Source organism: Saccostrea cucullata, unplaced genomic scaffold (genome assembly GCF_032062105.1).
Source record: "Saccostrea cucullata isolate Sc308-1 unplaced genomic scaffold, CSIRO_AGI_Scuc_v1 ctg1183, whole genome shotgun sequence".
In the NCBI taxonomy this organism is placed as follows: Eukaryota; Metazoa; Mollusca; class Bivalvia; order Ostreida; family Ostreidae; genus Saccostrea; species Saccostrea cuccullata.
The window spans coordinates 45,349-69,684 of NW_026938384.1; the positions used below are offsets into that span (position 1 = coordinate 45,349).

Here is a 24,336-nt window from a genome sequence, read left to right on the forward strand (position 1 = left end):
TTTTCCGTCTCCAGATATGGAGTACGACAAAATAATCTTGCTTTTTTGAATTTTTAACCATTTTCATACTCTGAAATATTTTAAAAGACATATTTTTGCTGACATTTTTATCTATGCTGAAAAATTCAATCATAGACTAAGTAATAGGCCCAGAAACATGGAGAATCAAAATTTCATATAGACACTGTAGTGAACCAGAACGTTTTTTGCTGTTAAAATGTGCCTTCCTTATTAAGTCATGCCCTTGACCCAATGTCATCTGTGCAAGTTCAAGGTCACTTAAGGACAGATGAGACGTTCCTTAATAATAGATAACTTTTTCTAAGAGTTCGTCATTGAAGTATTGCTACTTAAACATGTTTACTCACAAGAAATTGAGGTACCTTACCAGGCATTTCTGCAAGATACCAGAGGTAGTTTTTCTTATATAATCCTTTGGGGAAGAAAAACAATTTTCCAATTTCAGATGTTTAAGTGTTTGGATTTTTAAAAAAATGTTTAGAAACTGGTTCAGAAATCAGAATGTTATTAAAATTTTGAATATTATTCATACATTACGAAGATATACAAAACAGATTTTGAGTAATGTCTCGTCAGACCTTAAAGAAAAATTTTATGATTCATGTTTGATACATATCTTTATTATGAAAGAACTTGAATGTACTACTTCACACAAAGATGGCTTATGACCTGAGGGTGTGTTATGACCTTGAGCCAAGGTCATTTAAGTTCAAGGACACTGAAAGAAAAATTTCATAATTCATGTACGGTCCATATCTCGCTTATGAATAAACTTGGTAAGTTCCTATTTCACACAAAGATTCTTTATGACCTAAGAGTGTGTCTTGACCTTGACACAATGTCATTTGTGCAATTTTAAGGTCGTTGAAAGGAAGAAGTTTATAATTTGTGCCTGGTCCATATCTTTCTTATGGATAAACTTGGAGGGTTCCTCATTTACACAAAGATTGCTTATGACCTGAAGTTGTGTTATGACTTTGACCCAAGGTCATTTGTGCAAGTTCAAGGACACAGAAAAAAAATCAAAATTCAGGTCTGGTCTATATCTGTCTTATGGATAAACATGGTGAGTTCCTATTTTACACAAAGATTGCTTATGACCTGAGGTTGTTTCATGACTTTGAACCAAGTTCATTTATGCAAGTTCAAGGTCACTGACAGAAAAAGTTCAAAAGTGTTTGGTCTGTATATTTAGTCTTTATTTTTTTAATAGGCTTCACCTTCGTTTCATTCATAAAAAATATAATGAGCAATTACATTTGCACTTTAAATGTTTAAGCATTTCTCTCTTCTCTTAGATCCATAGAATATTCATGATTTGGTACCTCTAAAAAAAAAACCCAGCTGGAGGTGTTTTGTCTTTTTTGGACAGTTCTAGTTTATATTAATAGGTAATATTCATGGAGATGAGCTTCATAATATTTGAATATCTAATTTATTCTTCATTTTTATCCTTAGGTCCAAGTGTTTCAAAGCAAGAGACAGAAGAGAAACCACTTGATAAGAGACAAGCAGCCATGAAAAGACCATTTAACGAACAGGAAGGTGATTACTGTCCCCTGTTGAGGGGACCTATATCATGTATGTTTCAGTATGTTTGTTTGCCACTTGAACAAAATGGTCATATCTTTGAATGAAATTGGACAGAACTTTCATATTTCACATTATCTGTAAGAAGAATTTTCCAAATAAACTATAATTTCGTAACCCTTGAAGTTTGGATGACTGTCCTTTTTTATGGGGTGAGTGCAGTTAAACCATTAAAAACACACTCGAAACATTGATCAGCTACATTCAGTGAAAAAATGCAGTTTTACTACATGTACTTTGAACCCGTGAAATTGTAAGGATGGAAATACTTTAAATTTTTGTCAAGAAAGTGTTTAAATTAATTTTGGGTTTTCAAATCGGAAAGAGCATATCACATCTGTTACCTTAAATGAAGAACAGTTTGTTTCATTTTTCTTCTGTATGCATTGTCAGGTCCAAGTTCATCGAAAGAAAAGAATCCACCTCAAAAAAAGCACAGACCATCTGAGGAGGAGAAAGGTTATTTATAGCTCTTTTTATCCAAGTACTGAAATGAGCAGTTCTGATCACATTTTGTCTGGCATTTGTCTGTCTTTTCACATTTCTGACTTCCTCTCAAGAAATATTGCAACTAATTTCAATCAAATTTGTCAAGAAATATTTTTTGTGAAGGGGATTCATGTTTCTTGGTTTCCATCAAGGGCCATCTTTTCCCTGAAAGATGATCAATAATTTGTGAAATATTGATATAATTCTTTTAAAAATTCTTTTTCTCAAGAACACCTGAGGTCAGAAGAGAACATGAAAGCATTATAAGATAGTATAGATGCAAAATATTTCAAAATATCAATAACTTTCCTCCAAGTCTTGTGTAACCACCAAAAATATTTGATTGTTTATATCTAACGGATTGTACACCCCTTCAGAACTAAATTTAATCCTGATGTCCTTTGCTAAATTTTGGACCCTTGGCATGGTTATTATGTCAACTTTATCTTATTAATATATTCTAATATTATACTTTCATGTAAATTACTTGAATCTGATTCGTCGAGAAACATTTGATAAAAAACACTACTACCCGCTGAATAATGAAGTCACGCCCTCCTGTGTAGCAACAGTCAACATTGCTTGACGACGGGTGGTACTCCAAAAAATAGCGACTGCGCGGAATTTATGTGCGCACGGTTCACTGTAATATGTATTTGTATGAAACATTCAGTATAATATAATAAATATTGCATGAAGTTGAGTCTAACATTGAAAATTTTCACCCCTCGAAAACCATTGTCAACCTCGGCTGCGCCTCGGTTGACAATGGTTTTCTTGGGGTGAAAATTTTTAATGTTACACTCAACTACATGCAATATTTATATACTGTGATATAATTATGACATTTATTCATGTATTCTAATGTTTTTATTAGCTCACCTGAGCCGAAGGCTCAAGTGAGCTTTTCTGATCACATTGTGTCCATCGTCCGTCCATCTGTCTGTCCGTAAACTTTTCACATTTTCGACTTCTTCTCAAAAACCACTGGGCCAATTTTGACCAAACTTGGTACAAAGCATGCTTGGGTAAAGGGGAATTTAAATTGTTAAAATGAAGGGTCAAATCCCTTCACAAGGGGAGATAATCAAGAAAAGACAAAAATAGGGTGGGGTCATTAAAAAATCTTCTTCTCAAGAACCACTGGGCCAGAAAAGCTGAAACTTATGTGGAAGCATCCTGGGATATTGTAGATTTCAAATTGTTAAAATCATGACCCCCGGGGATTGGGCAGGGCCACAATGGGGAATCAAATTTTTACATAGAAATATATAGGAACATATTTGAAAATCTTTTTCTCAAGAACCACTGTGCCAGAAAAGCTGAAACTTAAGTGAAAGCATCCTTGGGTAGTGTAGATTCTAAATTGTTCAAATAATGACCCCCGGGGATTGGGCGTGGCCACAATGGGGAATCAAAGTTTTACATAGAAATAAATAGGAAAAATCTTGAAAAATCTTCTTCTCAAGAACCACTGGGCCAGAAAAGCTGAAACTTATGTGAAAGCACCCTTGGGTAGTGTAGATTCTAAATTGTTCAAATCATGACCCCCCGGGGATTGGGCGGGGCCACAATGGGGAATCAAAGTTTTACATAGAAATATATAGGAACAATCTTTGAAAATCTTCTTCTTAATAACCACTGGGCCAGAAAAGCTGAAACTTATGTGGAAGCATCCTTGGGTAGTGTAGATTCTAAATTGTTCAAATCATGACACCCAGGGATTGGGCGGGGCCACAATGGGGAATCAAAGGTTTACTTAGAAATATATAGGAAAAATCTTTAAAAATCTTCTCAAGAACCACTGGGCCAGAAAAGCTGAAACTTATGTGAAAGCATCCTTGAGAAGTGTAGATTCTAAATTGTTCAAATCATGACCCCCGGGGGTAGGACGGGGCCACAATGGGGAATCAAAGTTTTACATAGAAATATATAGGAAAAATCTTTAAAAATCTTCTTCTCAAGAACCACTGGGCCAGAAAAGCTGAAACTTATGTGAAAGCATCCTTGAGAAGTGTAGATTCTAAATTGTTCAAATCATGACCCCGGGGGGTAGGACGGGGCCACAATGGGGAATCAAAATTTTACATTGAAATATATAAGAAAAATCTTTGAAAATCTTCTTCTCAAGAACCACTGAGCCAAACAAGCTGAAACTTATGTGGAAGCATCCTGGGATAGTGTAGATTTCAAACTGTCTAAATTATGATCAGTAGGGTAGGTTGGGGTCACAATATGTATTACAAGGGGGAAATCTAGTAAAGAACAGAATGGTCAAAGCTTCTCAGGTGAGCAATGTGGCCCATGGGCCTCTTGTTTAAATTACAGCAGTAAACGGTATTTGATATTGTTCTATCACTCAACCCAATGTGAGCCCATGTTAAGAAAAAGAAAATGAAATCCTATGGAGTATTTTTTCTCTTTTAAGTGTATAATGTCATCAGTTTGTTTAATCTTTTGATATGCCCATATTATGTTTTAGCATCATGTCCGTCTGTGTGTTTGATAGCTTTTTCTTGTCTGGCTCATAACTTTAACACTATTAGACCTAGATTTATAAAACTTTGTCAGCTGATACATCTTGGGTGGAAGGTGTGTTAAGCCAAATATGAAAAATATTGTCCACTCTTATACTTAGAATCATAAAAGTTGGCCAGTTTATGCCTCTTAGGTACAGGGTATGTCACCACCTATTTCAAGGTCACTGTGACCTTTCATTTAAATGAAATTTTAAAATTTGTTAAATTAAGAAAAAAAAAATTCAGCGTAAACTTTACAGAAATCTATAACAAATGTTATTTTCATTATAAGAAATTCCACCTCTCCCATGAGTGTTATTATTTGAAGCACTGCTTAATCAAGAAGAATTTTGATTCAGAAAATTGCATGTCAAATTAGGGAGACATTAATGAGTTAAATGGTAGAGCATTATTGATCAAGCAGTTGAAATATCCCTTGGGAATTAGGCAAATAGGTCAGTCTTTTGGATTAAATATAGTTCTTGTTGGTTGTCATAAGTTTGAAAATGAATTCGATGAAAGTAATCAAAACTAATACAGTAAAACTCAGTCATCATGGTTATACGGATGTCAATCAGACGTATATGAAATTACTTCGCTATAATCTTAATTCGTTATATCCGTATATTAAGGAATTCTTTAAATTTACATAGCTGGGGATCAAAGATAACTTTGCTTTATCTGTGAATTTGCGATATCTGTGTTCGTACTAAATGAGTTTTACTGTATGATGTTGCATAATATACTAATCCGATGAAATGTTATCAAAATTAATTCTAAAGTGGGGGGGGGGGGTGTTGGAATCAGCATGTTAAATTGTAGATTTAAACCTGTCTGACATTAAATCTCAAAAAAGTATTTTTTTGAATAAACTTTTATGGAAGATAATGAAGATCCATTCAACCCTTGGGAGTAATGAGTCCACAAGCATCCAGTTAAACATGTTAAAGATTAATTAATGAGTTCAAGAAGGCTAGCCTCTCAATCATTTCTGTAGAGCATCTTATATAGCTTATGTCATTTGATATGACCAGCCTTTTATTTTCAAAATTAATTTGGTAAAATTTAGGTTGTTAAAATTAATTTGGTATCGTTTTATATGATGGGCATTTGGCAAGGTCTAACACAACCACTATAGAAAACGATAATGTACCATAGGAGATCAAATATTTTAAGGAATGGAAAAATCCTGGAAATCTTTGAATCAAGGTTGACATGATTTTCTTGCACTCTAAACTGTTTATTATTAAAATTGTTTGACGGGCATATTATGCTGTCAGGGCACTTTTTGAATTTTTTTTCCAGAAAATGCTCCACCAGATGTGAATATATCACTACCAGAAACCAGAAAAGAACAACCTTTTAAAAAACACCAGTCCATGAAACGACAGGAAGGTATGTATTTTCATTTTCAGATTAAGAGCTACCTTGTCTTAAGTTAGTTTTTAGTGTAAAATAAAATAAACCTGGGAATGGTAGAGAACTCAGGTGACCTTTTGCATTTGTTTTTCTCTGTCGTTGTGCGTTAACATTTAAACATTTTCAACTTCTTCTGTCGAACAGCTTAAGTCCCTGAAACATTCTACTCTCCCACTTGAACCATTAGCAAACACAACGAACGTAAACAAATGCAGAGCAAACAGTGAGTGAACGATGTATGAATATGATTTTTATTTGATGAATAAATCTTCCCTACGATTAAAAAGATATGACCGAGTTTAACCGACAGTGACATTCAAAGAGAGGTCTCTTAGACACATGTAGAACAGAGTCGAGGTTGTTTTGTCAGAGGTGGTCAAGAAGCCTTTAACCCCCCTTTTGAAGTTGCCAAAAATTGGTACAATATTGATGACTTAGCGAAATTAAATGAAGAACAGTTATGTTCTCTCATAAGCTGTATTCCTGAAACTATCACTGTCTCTGCTAAAATGTTGAAGACATATTCTGCAAATATGTTTGAATGATAAATAGAAAAGAAAAGATTTTCAAAAAAAGAGAAAGAGGGTTCTTTTAGCGGAAATTTTAGACATTTTTATCATTACATTATTTATACATTCATAAATAAATTTGATTTTATTTCGTTCGTTATACTTACCAGTCATAAATATACATTAGGATATCTTCCCCTTATTAACGTTCATAACTCGCGGGCAAGCGTTTAAAAGAATAAGATTCAAACACTTATAAGACCGAGATCACATCTCAGGTGCTTGCCCAAATCAGTTCATCTTCCGGCGTGCAACAGAACGTTCATACTTTACTTGGCAGAGATTTTCTTTGTCTCAGCCACGGAGTGATACAAATACTTTGTATTTGTATAAGGTATTGGTATAGATACTCTCTCATGCTCTTAGTTTAAGTATGGAAGAAGCCAGTATTATTTCGAACGACGAATTAAATTCGGGCTCGGAATTCCATAATTTACAAACCGTAATGGAGGCCAAAGGGAAAAAAACGCGGTCCGGGAGGAAATCCTCCAGCAAAGCTAACGAGAAAATGGAACAATTAGAAAACAGAGTCAACGAAAGGTTAGACACTATGATGAATTTTCTAAGAGAAAGTATTCAAACTTTGTCCAGCAGTGTTTTAGAGAATACAGCTTCTCATAATGTGCACGAGACAAACGGGACAAACGTGTATCATAATTCGTTAGCGGATCAGGATACCGGTGGTTTATCCACGCGGAGACCTGAGCCCATGGTATCAAATGTAGACGATTCATCTGGAATGCGTCCGATTATACCTTTGGAAAGTGAAGTCCAAATTGAAGGGACATTAAGTGTGCCTGAAATGGACGATATGATATCATTAGCTCCAAGTGTCAGAGAAGTACGTGAGCTATTGGGTGATAACGAATCCTCAGTACAAGAGGAATCTATGGCTGCCCATGATTTTGATAACAATCAACATAAGTTGGACAGCAACAACAACAATAGATTTCAGAACTTGATCAATAAAAGTGACGAACATACAAAAACTCTAACTGATATTTTTGGCAATGTTTCTTCTTCAGAGGAAGAAAAAACTGGATTAGTTTTAGACAAAACACAAGAGGAGATCTTGAAAAAGTCATGGAGAATTACTGATCCTGAACGCTTGTCTGCTTATAGAGATGAATATAGACAATGTTTCCCTGTTCATCCAAACTCGACAGCATTTCTACAAGTTCCAGGGCTAGATGACAGTTTAGAACCAATGTTAAGAAAAAAACACGGAAATAAAACCAAAGGTTGGGGGAAAAGTAAACATTTAATTTCCCAGCCGTACAAAAGTATTGAAACTTTGGCATATCAGGGACAGATGGCTGCTGGTATGGGTATTATTTCATTAAGCTACATGCAGCAAGCTTTAGGAACGTTGTTAGATTCTATAACTTGTCAAGATGCGGACACAGTTCAAGCAATTAAAGACATTTTCTCCATGTCTACCAAGGCACTAGATCAAATGGGGAGAGCAGGGGCTTTTCACCATCTTATAAGAAGGAAAACTGCAGCACAAGACTCTGGATTATATACCTTGAAGGATATTCATAGCAAAATTATTTGCCTGCCTCTTTCAGAAGATGGTGTCTTTGGCAAGAAATTAGAAGAGAAACTAAAAGAAAGGAAAGAGCAGAAAGATTCTCTTAAGGATTTAATTCCGGAATGGAATGAAAAAAATCAGAAACGCAAATTTTCAGAAAATTCTGCTGAAAACTCTGGAAATTTTAAAAAACCCAGAACTACTACTGTTTTGAATAACAGTTACAGAACATCTACTCAGAGACCCAATTTCTCAAGACGGTCTTATGACTACAAACCAAGAGAGGACAATTCGAGAAATACGTCTACATCTGCTACAGTAGACAGAATTGGCTCCTTTCGGATCCCAAAGAAATCTAATAAATGACTGGAGATTAGAACAGGTAACCAAAATTGCAATGCTTCCCGAGATACCAGTTGGGGGTCGTCTCAAACATTTTGTAGAAAACTGGAATCTTGTAACTCAAGACAGTTGGGTATTATCAATAATCAACGAGGGTTACAAACTAGAATTTCTTCAAAAACCCCAGTTTTTAGGGGTAAAGAAAACAACAATCCCTCAAATACAAAAACATTGTTTGTTAAAAGAGGTAGAAGATTTATTAGAAAAAAATGCAATAGAACCTGTCTCAAATCAGGAGAGTCAAACAGGTTTTTACAGTACATTTTTCCTTGTCCCCAAAAAGGGTGGCAAAATGAGACCCATCATAAATTTGAGACCCCTCAACCAGTATCTCAAGAAGCAACATTTCAAAATGGACACTTTAAACAAAGTGTTGAATCTAGTGAAACCAAACGATTGGGCAATTTCAATCGATTTAACAGATGCATATCTACACATTCCAATATTTTTAAAACATCGAAAATTTCTAAGATTTTGTGTAGAAAACCAGTGTTATCAATGGAAAACAATGTGTTTCGGCCCAACATCAGCACCTCGAGTTTTCACCAAAATGGTGTCTGTAGTAGCAGCATATTTGAGAACACACAATATTCGTCTAGTAGTTTACCTAGACGATTGGTTAATAGTAAACCAATCAAAAGAAATGTTATATCAAGATCGACAGAAGTGCCTAAATCTATTGGTTTCACTAGGTTTCATAATAAACAAAGAGAAGTCTTGTCTAGAACCCACTCAGGAAATTGTATACCTGGGAGCTTTGTTTTTACTCAGACAAAAAATAGTACTTCCATCTCAAGACAGATTGATAAAATTGGTACAATCAACCCAAATGTTAATGCAGGGTCAGAAAACAGCCAAAGATTTTCTACAATGGTTGGGAATAGTAGCCTCATGCATAGATCTTATTCCAAATGCTCGTCTTTACATGAGACCTGCTCAGTTACATCTACTAAGTTTTTGGAAACCAAGCTCTCTAGATTTGGAGAAAATAGTCCCTATTACACCACATCTAATACAACACCTACAATGGTGGTTATATTCAGTGAACATTTCCAGGGGCAGATCTTTGCAACTGGAAGAAATTGGGGTGACCATAACCACAGATGCATCCTTGACAGGGTGGGGGGGTCACCTAAACAATCAAATAGTTCAAGGACATTGGGACAGTTGTCACAAAGGTCTTCATATCAATTGTCTAGAGATGGAAGCAGTGTTTTTAACTCTGAAACATTTTCAAAAACAAGTACAAAACAGAACAGTTTTGATCAGATGCGACAATACGACAGTGGTTCAATACATCAACAAACAGGGAGGAACCAAATCTCCACGTCTTTGTTATCAGACATGGGATTTGTGGAACTGGGCAATAGGTCACAATATCAAGTTGAAAGCTGCTCACATAGCAGGAAAATCAAATATTCTGGCAGACCATTTGAGCAGGGTCAAGATCAGACAAACAGAATGGATGTTGAACAGACAAATTGTTCAGAGAATTTTTCTGTTATGGGGTCAACCTCTGATAGACATGTTTGCATCTATTCACAATCGTCAAACGCAGATCTTTTGCACTTGGTTTCCTCACAGCCAAGCTTATGCATTGGATGCCCTGACGATATCTTGGGAGGGGATGTTTCTGTATGCTTACCCTCCGATTTGTCTAATTCCCAAAGTTCTTCAGTACATCAGACAGTTCAATTGTCAAGTAATTCTGATAGCTCCCTGTTGGCCACGGAGACCTTGGTACACAGATCTACTTCAGCTTTTAATCTCAATACCAAAAAGACTTCCAAACATTCCAAATTTACTTCAACAACCAAACACAAAAATTTATCATCCAAATCCAGAAGTATTTCAACTAACTGCATGACTTCTATCGACAGAGGTTTCAAAAAGAAAGGGTTTTCTAAAGACACTAGAACCCTTTTGGCAGCAAGTTGGCGAACAGGAACACAAAAAGATTATTCCTGTAAATTCAAACAGTTTAGTAGCTGGTGTAGTTCAAGGGAAATTGATCCCTATTCAGCCTCTTTAGTTGAAGTAGCAAGTTTTTTGACAGATCTGTATACCAAAGGTCTTCAGTATAGAACTATTGCAGGTTACAGGTCAATGCTGTCCTCAGTACTACCTCCAGTAGATAATGTTTCTGTATGACAACATCCTTACATTATCAGACTCATCAAAGGAGTCTTTAATTCCAGACCACCAAAAGTTAGGCTAGTACCAGAGTGGGATTTACCAAGGGTTCTTGATATGTTGCAAGTTGCTCCTTTTGAACCTATAAAAAATGCATCATTGAAACATTTGACATACAAAACTGTTTTTCTGATAGCTATTACTACTTTCAGGAGATGCAGTGATCTACAATCTCTCAGACTGGGGGAAGGATTTGTCAATGTTCAGAAAAAAGGAGTAACTTTCATCAGAGAAGGTTTGGCGAAGCAAGATAGACCCAATCATTTTGGAGCAAAAATATTTGTTCCCACATTTTCAGAAAACAAGTTACTGGATCCAAAAAGATCTTTGTTTTTCTATTTGAAGAAAACAGAAACTCATAGAAAAAAACTGAAAACAGATTGCAATAAATTATTTCTGAGTTTACTTGAGCCACATCAAGCTGTGACATCTCAGACCATTTCAAAATGGATTGTTCAGACTATACATATGGCTTACGAAAACAAACAAAAATCTAAAGTGAAAGGACATAGTACAAGAGCAATAGGTCCTTCTAGGGCTTTATTTAATGGTGCATCAATAAAGTCAATTTTAGATTCTGCAGATTGGAGCCAAGAATCTACTTTTTGCAATTTCTATCTGAGAGATGTAGATGACAGCGTACCAGTTCTAAAATGTTCTGTAAATAATTAATTATTTGTTTACTGTGTAAATAGACTTTGTTGTTAGAGATGTGATCATCTCCGGCGAGTTGCAATTGAGAACATTTGTTGTATATAGTTTCCAATCACTCAATATGTGTACATAGTATTTGGTGGACGGCATAACTAATGACAGGTGAAAATTGCTGTTCTTGAAATTTTATTTTTTGAGGTAAGATAATTTTTCTTTTCCTCCATCCATTTCAGATTGCTTTTGAATCTGATTTATCCTAATGTATATTTATGACTGGTAAGTATAACGAACGAAATAAAATTGGAAAATTTGTTATCAAGTTTCAATTTTATGAGTGAGTTATACTTACCAGTCAACTTTCCCACCTTCCACCCCTAAGAAAAATTTATTTTTGGAAGGTGTATTTTCATGTAGGTTGAGAACGTTCTGTTGCCCGCCTATATGAACTGATTTGGGCAAGCACCTGAGATGTGATCTCGGTCTTATAAGTGTTTGAATCTTATTCTTTTAAACGCTTGCCCGCGAGTTATGAACGTTAATAAGGGGAAGATATCCTAATGTATATTTATGACTGGTAAGTATAACTCACTCATAAAATTGAAACTTGATAACAAATTTTCCAATTTTATGCACAAGATGAATGTGAAAGTAATTAATGACGCATAATTAGATATGATAGACAATCCCTTGTTTACACATTGCATCATATCTGGTGTGTGAAATGTGTTTCCGTATAATTTGATTTATTTACAAATTGTTCATGTTTGTTGTGTTGATGTGGAATTATTATAAATTCCCGAATTCTGATACTTTACAAGTCTGTTGTGTTGGGAATGAACATTAGGAAGATGCATATACTTTCAACATAAGGAAAAATATAAAGCAAATCGACCGCCTTTTTGTGTGCAGATCATGAAATATACTGAGCTCCAGGGGTATTTGTTGTCCCGAGCGCATTAATCTTGACGCCCAAATTCTTACTTGGCTAGTGATACCTTTAGAAAACGTGTATCTAGATGAAAGTTAACTCGGCAACATGCGCCATTCCATTGTTTAAGTTTTATTAGGTGATTACACTTACTATTCCCAATTTCGCAGATTCAACGATACCCTAATATCGAGTACTATACGCGATTTCACGGATAATACCCGATTTTGAGTATTCTCTCCGACCTGTTAAATCTTCTGTTTCGGTAACAAAATTTTTTTGAAACATTGCATGTATTTTTCTCAACATTTTGTGTGTTAGAAATCACTCTCGGAAGATTGAGGCTTCTTTACATTATGTTTAAATCAAAACCTATTTTTTTCCTAAAAGGATATATTCTTTTGTAATAAATTCCAGTGCTAATACTATTAGCACTGGAATTTATTACAAAAAATTTATATCCTTTTTGGAAAAAATAAAGATGTAAATATGAACAGATTTCTGAAATTTGAGAAATGAACTTTAAGTATGAGCATATATACTTTAAAAAATTATTCCTTTGTTGTTACAATTTACGTGTACTGTCATTTGAAAATGGAAAAGTAAATTGGGATTTGTATTTTAAGAGAAAATTTTGATTTATTGAGAATTAGTTTTCAGTAAGAAATAGTTTTCAGAAGCGTAAAATTATGTTTATTATTAAACAAGTTAAACAATAGAATATATATATATTGTTATATACTCTTCTGCGATTGTGCTTTAATTTGTAACACGAAAGGGTCTTTAAATAAAATTTAAGAGATACAGACATATTTCTATGTTTCAGAAGTAACCTCAACAGAACATTTGATGTGGAAGGCAGAGAATACATCTAAATTATTAAAGACATCAAAAGTACGTGCCAATTTGGGACCCAAGACGGCCCGAATTAAAATTGGCAGTGGAGATGAGAATCAAATTCATTATGGAACTGGATTCAGAGTTGGGTCTTCCTACCTCTTTACAGCCTTCCATGTAGTGGAGGATGTCTTGGGTTTGTAGAATGTGTGAGATCTATAAAAATACTTTATTATTTTGAAATGAAAGTTTTAATAAGGATGTTTGTAATTGCATATACTTTATACTCAAATTAGTTGTTTGGAAAGTATGTCTCACATGTACTGTTAATTTTTATGTTTCCCTCTGTTTTCACCATTATGAAGTCCTCTACTTGAAAATATATACTGTGTTGAAGATGAAGCTAACTTTTAGGAATTCATATGAATATGCATTCATGTATCAAATGAAAAATATAACTAGTACATTCACATATTTGTTCACAATTTTATGATTGATATTGAGTTAGATTGAGTTTTTTTTTTTTTATAGAGAAATGAGAATATGTTAAAACCCACTGATACACTAATATATATATATACTGTAGCGAGAAATCGAGAAAATTAGGGCAAAAGCAAGTGGTAATTCCTTGGCGCAAATAAATTTTAGCACTTTCGCTTCTCATTAAATATATACAGTAAAACTCGGTTATAACGAAGTCACGGGGACCACTGAATTTACTTCGCTATATCCGTAATTCGTTATATCATATAAGAAATACGTTATATTTATATAGCTGGGGATCCAAAACAACTTTGTTATAACCGTGAATTCGCTATATCCATGTTCGTACTAAACGAGTTTTGCTGTATACATAAAATATATAAATGAGATAATTTTTTTCTTTGATCCACGCTGGTATGTTACAACGCGAAATGTAATAACAACGCGAAATGTAATAAACCTGGATTATTACATTTTGCGTTATTACATTTTGCGTCGAGATCAACGCAAAATGTAATAACGCAAAATGTAATAACACGATTTTTAGATTATTACATTTTGCGTTATTACATTTTGCGTCGAGATCAACGCAAAATGTAATAATGAGCTTTTGCGTTGTTACATTTTGCGTTGTTTTATTTTTGCACTGAAGACAACGCAAAATGTAATAAAAAAATATGTAATAAAACAAAATATTATTTTTTTGATTGCGTTTGACAAAAAAGATTATAAAATTCATTCAAAATATGCATATAACCAACATGGGAGACACGCTGTACAAAATATTTAGAACTAAAACAATGAGATCAACGTTAGGGCTTTTACGGACATAAATACTTCAAAATGGATCGTTTTTCTGACTCTGACTTTAGTTATATTGAATACACTGTTCTAAATTATAAAGCCTTCATTTAACTTTGATATATATATTTTTAAAAGTCTTATTAAATTTCTAACCAATAACACAAAATTTATTTAATTACCAAAGATTGACCATAGGTTCATTATTAGCTCTTGATATGCATCTTTGGCATGTGTACATTAGTTAACAAAGTGTATGTGTGTGTCAAGCGAGGAAGGGTAGGGATAGAGTGGAGTGTTTACTTAGTATGTTTATCATTGTATTACTATGGGCATGCAGAAACAATCCATTTTATTATTGGATGCAGAAGGGGGGGTGTTTTTGGATGTCTGCAATGCTGGTGATTTGCATGGAACAGTATGGAATCACAATTGTCAATAAACCCCTTCGGATATATATTTACACCTGTCAGTACTAATAAACAGGTTTTCTTTTAGATTCGTTGCATTTGTTTATATATAAAAAAAACAAAACAAAAAGAAAAGTACACTGGTCAATATCACCAACAATCCCATCTACACACGCGCGTTTCTAATTTGCAACGTACACCTATTATTTGAATACATTTATTAAACTAATTTTAAATACATTCAGATTATTAAATCAAAATAAAATAAGAAATTCATTAACTGTAAGATATTGCTCATATGATCAGTTTTTTTTCTTTTGTTTTATTTCCTCTTCATCGGCCACTATTCTATAATTAAATATTGTACTCAATCTGGCTGACCAAAGAGTGTGTTATTACATTTTGCGTTCTTGTTTTTGGCTTAATCTCGACGCAAAATGTAACAACGCAAAATGTAATAATCCAATAATCGTGTTATTACATATTGCGTTATTACATATTGCGTTGATCTCGCCGCAAAATTTCGCGTTGTAACACTGGTATTTGATTTGAGGTCACTCATTGACAAGCAAGCAAACACAATAGCACTCTTTTACATAAGTAAACATTTGTCAACTTTTACATGTTGTTGCACATGATAAGTATTGGGTTACAACTAACAATAGTTATACGCCCGTCTTAAGACGGGACGTATTATGTTATAGGCTTCGTGTCCATCCGTCTGTCCGTCTGTCTGTTAGCTTTTTTGTTTCCGGCTCATAACTTAATACTATTAGGCCTAGGATTATCAAATTTTGTCTTTTAATGCATCTTGGGTAGAAGGTGTGTCGCGCACAAAAAGTAGGTCGCTCTGACCTTTTATTAGAGGTTATAGCCAAATATGGAAAATTCCTTTCCAGTCCATAACTAGAAAACTATAAGACTTACAATCATCAAACTTGACCAGTTTATGCATCTTAGGTAGAAGGTGTGTCACGACCTATTTCAAGGTCACTGTGACCTTTGATTTAAATGAAATTAAAAAAAAAGTTTTTACCGTTCATTTACACATCCCAAATAATGTAAGAGTATTGCACTGTCCTTATAAAAGAAGTGTTAAATCAAGAAAATACTTATTTTTTTAAGCATATACTTGACAGCAATCTATAACAAATATTATGTATGTTAGAGAAATCCTACCTCTCCCATGAGTGTAATTATCAAGCATTGGTCAAGACTCAAGAAGAATTTTGATAACAGAAAATTGCATGTCAAATTAGAGAGAAATTAATGAGTTTTGAGTGTGAGGAACTCGCTGATAGCTAGAGCATGGTGTTCTATATCCCTTGAGTATTGGGCACATGGGTGAGCCTGTTGGATTAAAAATTGCTCTTGTTGGCCATCACAGTTGGCTAGCCTAAGTTTTAAAATGAATTTGATGAAAAGTAATTAAAACTAATTTGATATTGCATAGTAGACTAATCTTATATTATATAAAATTGTTAATTTATAAAAACTAATTTTATGGGATGGGGTGGAATCAGCATGTTCATATGAATTTTATATTAAAACCTGTCAGACATTAAATCTCAACCAAAAAAAAAAAATCTTTGAGTATTTTATATGTTTTAAAAAAATTTATGGTAGATAGTGCAGACCCATTCATCTATTGGTATTAATTAGTAGACAAGCATCCAGTTAAAGATTATTCAATTTATAGCATTGTACTTTGTTCTTTGATATTGTTTAATATGATGGGCATTTGTCTAACGCAAGCAGCATAGAAATCTATTAATGATGTAATATTTATTATGATTAATGCCTATATCACAGGGAATGGATAAATATTTGAAGGAACGGAAAAATCATGGAAATCTTAGAATCAAGGTTGACGTGATTTTCTTGCACACTAAACTGTTAAAGAAAATTGTATTTTTTTGACTGGCGTATCATGCTGTGGCGCGGCACTTTATTTAATTCATATTTTGGCAAAACTTTCTTGATCAATCCCCTACAGTGCGACTGTGTACAAAAGTACAGCAACCCTACAACATAACGTAATTGTGCATTCAAGTTTACATGTACTTCTGGGAATGCACACACACACAAAAAAATATTTAGAAATTCGTTAGCATACAATAAATTTAAGCGTTTGGTGGCTTTTGTGCCAATGGCTCTAAAATTAGTAGTGCACCATATATTCTAGTTTTACAGCATATAAATATTTTAGCTCATCTTATAATCGCATCAATGAAGATAAGTGTATACTCTGATAATAAATTAAGAAAAACTCTTTTTGCAGAGAAGATGTGGAAAACCTTATATTGCAATCTTAATCCACATGAAAGGGAAAAAGTAGGTTTAAAGGAAATAACCAAGGGAGACAGTGTGACTAAACATCTGCCTGAAACAGGACCATGGTCTGTTTCCGAAATGCTTAAGCCCTTGGATAAATCTAGAAGAGGTAATATTATATTTAGTGACATTATTCTAACTTTGACTGAAGGTTGCACAACAGTATTAAATTCTGCTGTATATTCTTTCCAAAAGTGTGCAACTTTGAGTAGATGGTATTTATTGAAATGAAGGATATGGAGAAACGGACAGTATTCATTATCAAAGTCCATAAAACAATACAAAATAGGTGTAGACCAAATATGGACCTACAAAACATTAGAGGTGGGATCAGGTGCTATGGAGGAGTAAGCATCCCCTGCCGACTGGTAACACCAAAACTGCGTGCTCCTTGTCTAGTCATGATCGTGAAATAATGGAAAAATCTGTTGGCAATTCAGTGTAAAAAATTTGAGTAATAACAATTTGAAAACAAACTTCTGAGAAGTTTCGTGTCCTTCGGATGAGACCTTAAAACTGAGGCTCCGTGTCAGCGGCAGGCGTTGGCACAATAAATATCCCTCACTGTTCAATGGCCCTGAGTGCCGAGTAAAGGTCTAAATTTAAAGCCCTTCACCGGCATACGGTGACGTCTCCATATGAGTGAAAAATTCTCGAAAGGGACGTAAAACAATAATTATACAATCAATCTGAGAAGTTTCCTTTTCAGATCTTTAAAACAATTATAAAGATTTAGGTATCGAAAACTTTATAGCCATCAAGCAAGGCAAGGCACACAAGTTTGTCGAAGTTGAGCAGGTGCTTGAAAATCACTCCCCACTCAAATATAGTATATAGTATAGAAAAATCAACACGCCCTAAATTATAATGATTCTGGTCAATACAGGAAGTTTATATATTGTTTTTCATCTCATAGAATAATTCAGCTCCAGTCTAGTGTCAAAATATACCAATGGGAAGGGGAAATTTAAGAATTATTTTGCAGAGCTCCAGATAAGGTGCGTATTTTGCAGAAATACGCATTGATTTTCACAAAATACGCATTGAAAATTAAAACGGTGTACAATTACGCATTAGCAATCGTAGATCTATAAGCATTACACCACGAAAGTACTGCATACAACAGATCGAACAATACAGGTACAACTTATTTAATGATATGAATTGAGGTTAACTCAGTGTTTGATTTTTCTCAAAAGGAAGTACAGATTTAAAAGACTTTCAATGATCAGGAATATTCTAGTAATGGTGACGACGATCTCCATTACAGGAGGAAAAATCAGAGATTTAGATTAATATCAATTTCTATAAATAGAAAGACTTTGCACTAGGCATAACATTTATATTGACTTAACGAAAATTCTTTTATCTCGGTTTAATCTTGATACTACATCTTAAAGTTAAATGAAAGAAGAGTTTTCTGTGTCTCTGACTCATGGTAGCTGCAGAACTGTGGCTCTCTGCTTGAGAAAATCCAGACAGATAAAGCAGAGAGCTACAGATCCAAGCATTGTAAAAACCTTTGATTTATGCCGCCGATTTTTTGTCGCTACTTTAGATATTATTTTTTGTAGGTTAATTTTCCTCTGGCTTTTCGAATGGTATCTTATAATTAAACATATATCTAACTCTTATTTTCGATACTTTAATTACCTATTAATGATCCGAAACAGTCCTGTATATAGTTTTGATATGTCGGTTTAAAAAGAGTCCAATTTTGAGGCCCATAACCAAAAACAGCCTTTTGTTAGCGTTGAAACACGTGAATTGTGAGTAAATTATGAGGAATTGGAGTTATATGTATGAGGTATGATTGATCATTAAATACTATTTCTAAAGCTGGGGAAAGTATAAAATAAAAGAGATAACACCTGAAGTTAGCGAAAAAAAATCGGCGGAGTAAATGGAAAGTTTTTACAACGCTTTATCTGTTCAGCAGCTAACTCTATGGTACCTTGACCTACTGCTAAATCTGCCTTGTAAAAAGAATGCTTCATAAATTTTAACAAAAAGTCTTGTTGGTATTTACAAAATTTATTTAAATAAATTTATGAACTGACCTTTGTAGTTTTTCCCTCTTCAAAAACACATATATTTCGATTACAAGCTCAAATCAAAACAAAGGTCAAAACATTAATTTATTTTTAAACAAAATACATATCTGTACTCTTCAATCATTTTGCCGAAAATCAAAATCTGCATTGATTTCAAAATCAGGGAGTAAATACACTTTGGGGTAAAAAATTATCTGGAGCTCGCATTTTGCATCAGCCATGATTTGACCTGAATCTCAAGTCAGGCTTGGGGTCAATTACTTTGAAATGTAATTAATGACTTTCAAATGCATTGATAATTTTGTCAATTACTTGCAATTACAATTACATTGATTTTTTTCAAATATAATTAATTACTTTCAATTACTTTGACAAATGTAATTAAATACATTTTAATTACTTCGAGTTTTATTTTAATAAAAAAAAAATAAAGATTTTTTTTAAATAAAATTTTTTCTATAGCGATCGAATTCGAACTTTCATTCAGTGTTTTTGTTCTTGGGTATGATGGGGGTTCACACCTGGTCAAAATTAGACCTTTACCTTATAATGAGTGTGACACACTGTATAAACAAATAAAACATTATGAGACAATTAATTATTGTACAAACACAAGCCCATGCTACATCAGTATGGTGTATGGCAAAATCTTTTATGTTACTTTTTCAAATCCATATTTTTGAAGGAAATAAATAATATCTATCACAATTCCATTCATTATTTTCTATCTTAAAATGAACAGAATAGAGGTAAATCTAAAAGGGGATGTAGTTAGTCTAATTGCTGTAAAACAAATTAACTATCTAAACAATCATTGTTATTTGCAAGTGGGAATAGGGAGAACTGGGATTTATAAAACATGGGAATAAGTAATATACCCACCAGTATAAAACTATGTATCAGTGTAAGACACCTTTTTAAATATAAACTTTCATTTTGAAAAAAAGTAATTGAAAAGTAATTGAAAATACATGATCTTTTTTGAAATGTATTTAAATACATTCAATTACTTGTAATTGAAGGCTCGCTCAAATACAAAATACTTCCAATTACTTTGAAAAATGTAATTAACTAGAGCCGAGCTCGTTGCAAAGCAACGAGTAGGTCTTCCGTTGGAGCTGTGGACAGGAAGTACAGACCTTGGGTCAAGGTTACTGCACTTTCTAATGTGAACAACCTTTCTTCTCAGTATGAGCGTCCAGTGAATCTTAATTACAAAGTTATACTTAAACATTTTTTTCTCTGTCAGTGACCTTGATTTGCCAGAAAGTCCTTTGATCAGGGTCTGACACAACCTCCAATCATAAGTAATCTATGTTTCAAGAGCCTCCAATGATTTTCACTTACTAGTTCATAGCGTGGAAAAGAAAAGATTTCTTCTGTCAGTGACCTTGATTTTAACAGAATAACCTTGGCTCTTTGTCAAGACAAACCCTCAATCTGAAACAACTTTTAGAAATCCATAACCCTGACAGGAGTTTTACAATTTTTCTGTCATTGGCCCTAAATTTGTTAAAATGACCATATTTTAAGTCATCTGAAAACCAGCGGACTATAAGCAATTTGTATCAAGTATGGACTTAAACAAATATAGTCAGAATGAAAAAAAAACTGTTTTCTGAGTCAAAATCGTAAAAAAAAAAACCTTTTTGTCACAAGCAATCTCTGTATCAAGTATGAGCTTACAGATATTTTCGATTACATATAAATGAATGCAACAAAACATTAATTCTTTCTCCAGTGACCTTGAATTTGCCGTACTATTGCCTTGAATAAATACAATGACACATCCTAGGATCACTTGAAATCTTTTTATCGAGTACAAGCTTCTGGTTTCTTTATGTTATAGCCTGACCTTCTGGGAAAGACTTGAAAGGGCAGACAGACATATGGACAGTTAAACAGGCCGTTTAATTCCAATTCCATCCACACTACCCCCCCCCCCCCAAAAAAAAAATGATAATACACAAACACTTTGCAAGGGAAAACTCTAGTCATGATCTGAAAAAAGTAATCTTTTTTATATCAGGAAGCTTTCATAAATATGGTTTCTCATTCTTGCCCTGAAGTTCGTAAGAATAATACTTAATAAAACGACCCCTTCTTATTTTTTACTAACCGTTTTCTTCATTGTTTTCATTTTATATCTCCCAAGGCCGCCCGCATAGCGCAGTGATTAGAGCGTCTGTTCTATGGTAGCGAAGTAAGGAGTTGATCCTTACGTCGTGGTTCGAATCCCACTGTGGGACGTGGGGACCTGTCCTTCCGATGAGACCGTATAAAACAAGGTCCTGTGTCGCTTTAGGTGCTGGCACAAAAAAGATCCCTTCCTGCTCAAAGGCCCTAAGTGCCGATTATGAGACAATTAATGTTTAACTATGGTGCTGGTTATGATTTTAACAGTTTAAATTAGGTCATAAAAGTGTGTAATTACATGATAAGTTTGTGATATTCAGTAGCTGCAGATTGTTGTACATGTATACACGTTCTTAAATTTTCGATTCCGTACATTACTACATACGATGCCGGTTTAATACTACTTACATGTACATTGTATAACCTGCTACTGATATTTTTAAAATCACGGAACAAAATTAAAATGTTAGCACACTATACTAATCATTTAAAGGTTTTGAATAAATGATAAAACAAATAAAATTCATTGCTTTAAAATCTTGAATTTTTTTTTCAACTTGACTATTCAACGTGTAATATAAATAGGCATTGTGCAGCACAGAAGTCACTTATGAAGTTTAAACGTGCCGGAGATATTTATCGATGTTTAGTCCATTTCATTGAGTAAAATTCTGAATAGATCCTTATGATTCGGAAGATTTTCTTTAAAATTTAAAACTGAAATAGCCATGGTAAAAATCTGTGATGAACAAAAATGTGTTTGGGAAAATTTGTGTTGAAAACGGATTTATTTGTGTGTTAAAAACGCAAATTAAGCTGGTGCATTTAAATCAATATTGGTTGAAGTAAAGTAACCGCAGATTGCCAGTCCTTACGCTATGAATCGTCAAAACGAAAGTAAAATTGCACATTTAGCTAACGTACTATAAAAATTGAAGACTGATTAATGTACATGTAAAATAAATACCCCAGCGTTTAGTTCTAAAGTCAAACCTAAGATATTTTAAAATATTTTTGAAAGATTCGATTTACTTACAGAAAATAATGTTTTCCGTAAGTTTGTAAAATAAGATTTAACATTCGACCACGCTGTGTAAATTAATGTCAACAAGCGATGGAAAGAATGGTTGGTCGCGTAATTGTAAACAAACACAAAACCAAGATAGCTGTTTCAGATAAACATGTATCACGATCAAATTTAAACGAAGATAAGCCAACATATTATATTATATGAACATATTAATCTCAAATATCCGACAATAATAATTTTCCATTAATTGTGAAATGGTTTTAATACACAATCATTTTGCCTATGACTGCGGGGTTAAAGGTTCGCCGCGGCGTGTCGCTTTAGATTTTCTTGGACGCGTGTAATCGCTAGATTACGCAATGGTCAACACACTTAAAATCTGAATTCCAGGTGAATGTGAGAATAGCGCAGTCAATAATTTTTGTATTATTTGACTCTTTGAAAGTTCTTTTAATGAGATCCGGGCGTGTATGGTTTTCGTTCATATTGTTTGTGTTCTAACGAAGAAAAGATACTCGTGCTTTTTTCTAAACCTCTTTCTCTTGGAAAGATCTTGATTAATAAAGGAAAATGATGCCATTGAATACTCTGAACGGGAACCAAAGAACACGTTTAGAACCTAATTAAATAAGAGATATGATACAGCATTGTAAAATATTTATTACTTACGGCAAGTTTACTTCAATTCTGCGCATAAAGACTACAGAGTTTTCCTTCAAGACAAGAACTGTCTAGCTTTCTTTCCTATAATACGTAAGACTCAAACAAAATAATATTTTCATAGGACAGAGATAGTATTAAGATACAATTTTATATATTAAAAAAATGAATTTAACCATTCTGTGTTTTTATTTGTGTATAGCTGTGGGTCGCTGGATTACCTGCCGATTGGTTCCCAGTGACCGACTTTGCCCCGCGCTATCGAGGGAGGCGTGTCAAACAAGGTGAATGTAATCGGAAAAACGCTACCTGTTTACCTTGCCTGCTTATGCAATATTCCCGGCATAATCGAACAAAACAGCATTTTCATCAGATCAAAAAGGTGTAAAAGAACAATTTTGTTCGTAAGATCTAGATCGAAATATTTACCGTTTTTGAGTTATAAAGCAAAAACTTTCAAGTTTCATAGAGCCCTAATTATAGGGGCCAGCCCCTTTTGAATATTATTAGATGAAAGCCCTTGCAATTATGCACAACTTTTGTTCATTATGTCTTAACAAAATATTTTTAGTTTTCAAGATAAAAAGGAAAATATGTGTAAATTTTCGTTCTTTTAGGCGTTCTAATTTTTGACCCCTATATGGCGCCATTGTTAATACAGAAATCGAAAAACAAAAACCGATGTGCACAACTTCAATCCTTCTGTTACCTAAAATCATTAAAAATTCTGCTTCAGCTTTTGTGGTCTCTGAGCCTTTATCCGGAAACGAAAGCCTATAAATTTTCGTTTAAAGGGAAATAACTCAAAACCGGAAGTGACTTTTTGAAATTTTAGTCAGCATTCTGGTAGAGTTTATAAACGTCTATAACGTCTGAAAATTTGAGCGAAATCCGTTGAGAAATGAGTGAGATATGAAGCCTCAAAGTTGCGGTCTAGGAAGTAGAAGAAAAAAAAAGAATAATAATCTTTACCATCAGAATCAGTAGAAGGTCTTCCGTTGGAAACGGAAGACCTTAATTACACTCAGTTACAATTACTTTATTCAATTACCCCATCCCTGTCTCAAGTGTTGTGACATGAGTTTTATTGTTTGATTGCATTTTGTTGCTATTTGATACCAATGCATTATGTGAAATCTTGATAAATTAGATATTCATACAATTTTACTACTTTTCAATTAAGATATCTAAGTTTACTAAATGGGACAAAAACACAAGGAAAAGCTTAACTAAAAATCACGAGGTTGATTTGCAATTGTGTGAACTAACCAGA

General features: G+C 33.8%; 2 protein-coding genes across 4 annotated transcripts in view; both read left to right on the top strand.

Moving 5' to 3' along the window:
• The window catches only part of LOC134250100 (uncharacterized), a 66,297-nt gene that overhangs the window by 39,029 nt on the left and 2,932 nt on the right, over positions 1-24,336 (top strand). The window contains exons 7-11 of one of the 3 annotated variants that reach the window (XM_062732451.1): positions 1,480-1,602; positions 2,005-2,070; positions 5,925-6,014; positions 13,145-13,351; positions 17,131-17,292. In XM_062732451.1, coding sequence (XP_062588435.1) covers positions 1,480-1,602; positions 2,005-2,070; positions 5,925-6,014; positions 13,145-13,351; positions 17,131-17,292 — 648 coding nt within the window. The remainder of the gene's footprint in view (positions 1-1,479; positions 1,603-2,004; positions 2,071-5,924; positions 6,015-13,144; positions 13,352-17,130; positions 17,293-24,336) is intronic. The other 2 variants (XM_062732452.1, XM_062732453.1) reach the window with 2 other exon arrangements.
• LOC134250099 (uncharacterized) lies at positions 6,709-12,011 on the top strand. Its single transcript, XM_062732450.1, has 2 exons — positions 6,709-8,523; positions 10,889-12,011. The coding sequence occupies exon 1, from the start codon at positions 6,981-6,983 to the stop codon at positions 8,505-8,507; it is 1,527 nt and encodes a 508-aa protein (XP_062588434.1). The 5' UTR covers positions 6,709-6,980; the 3' UTR covers positions 8,508-8,523; positions 10,889-12,011.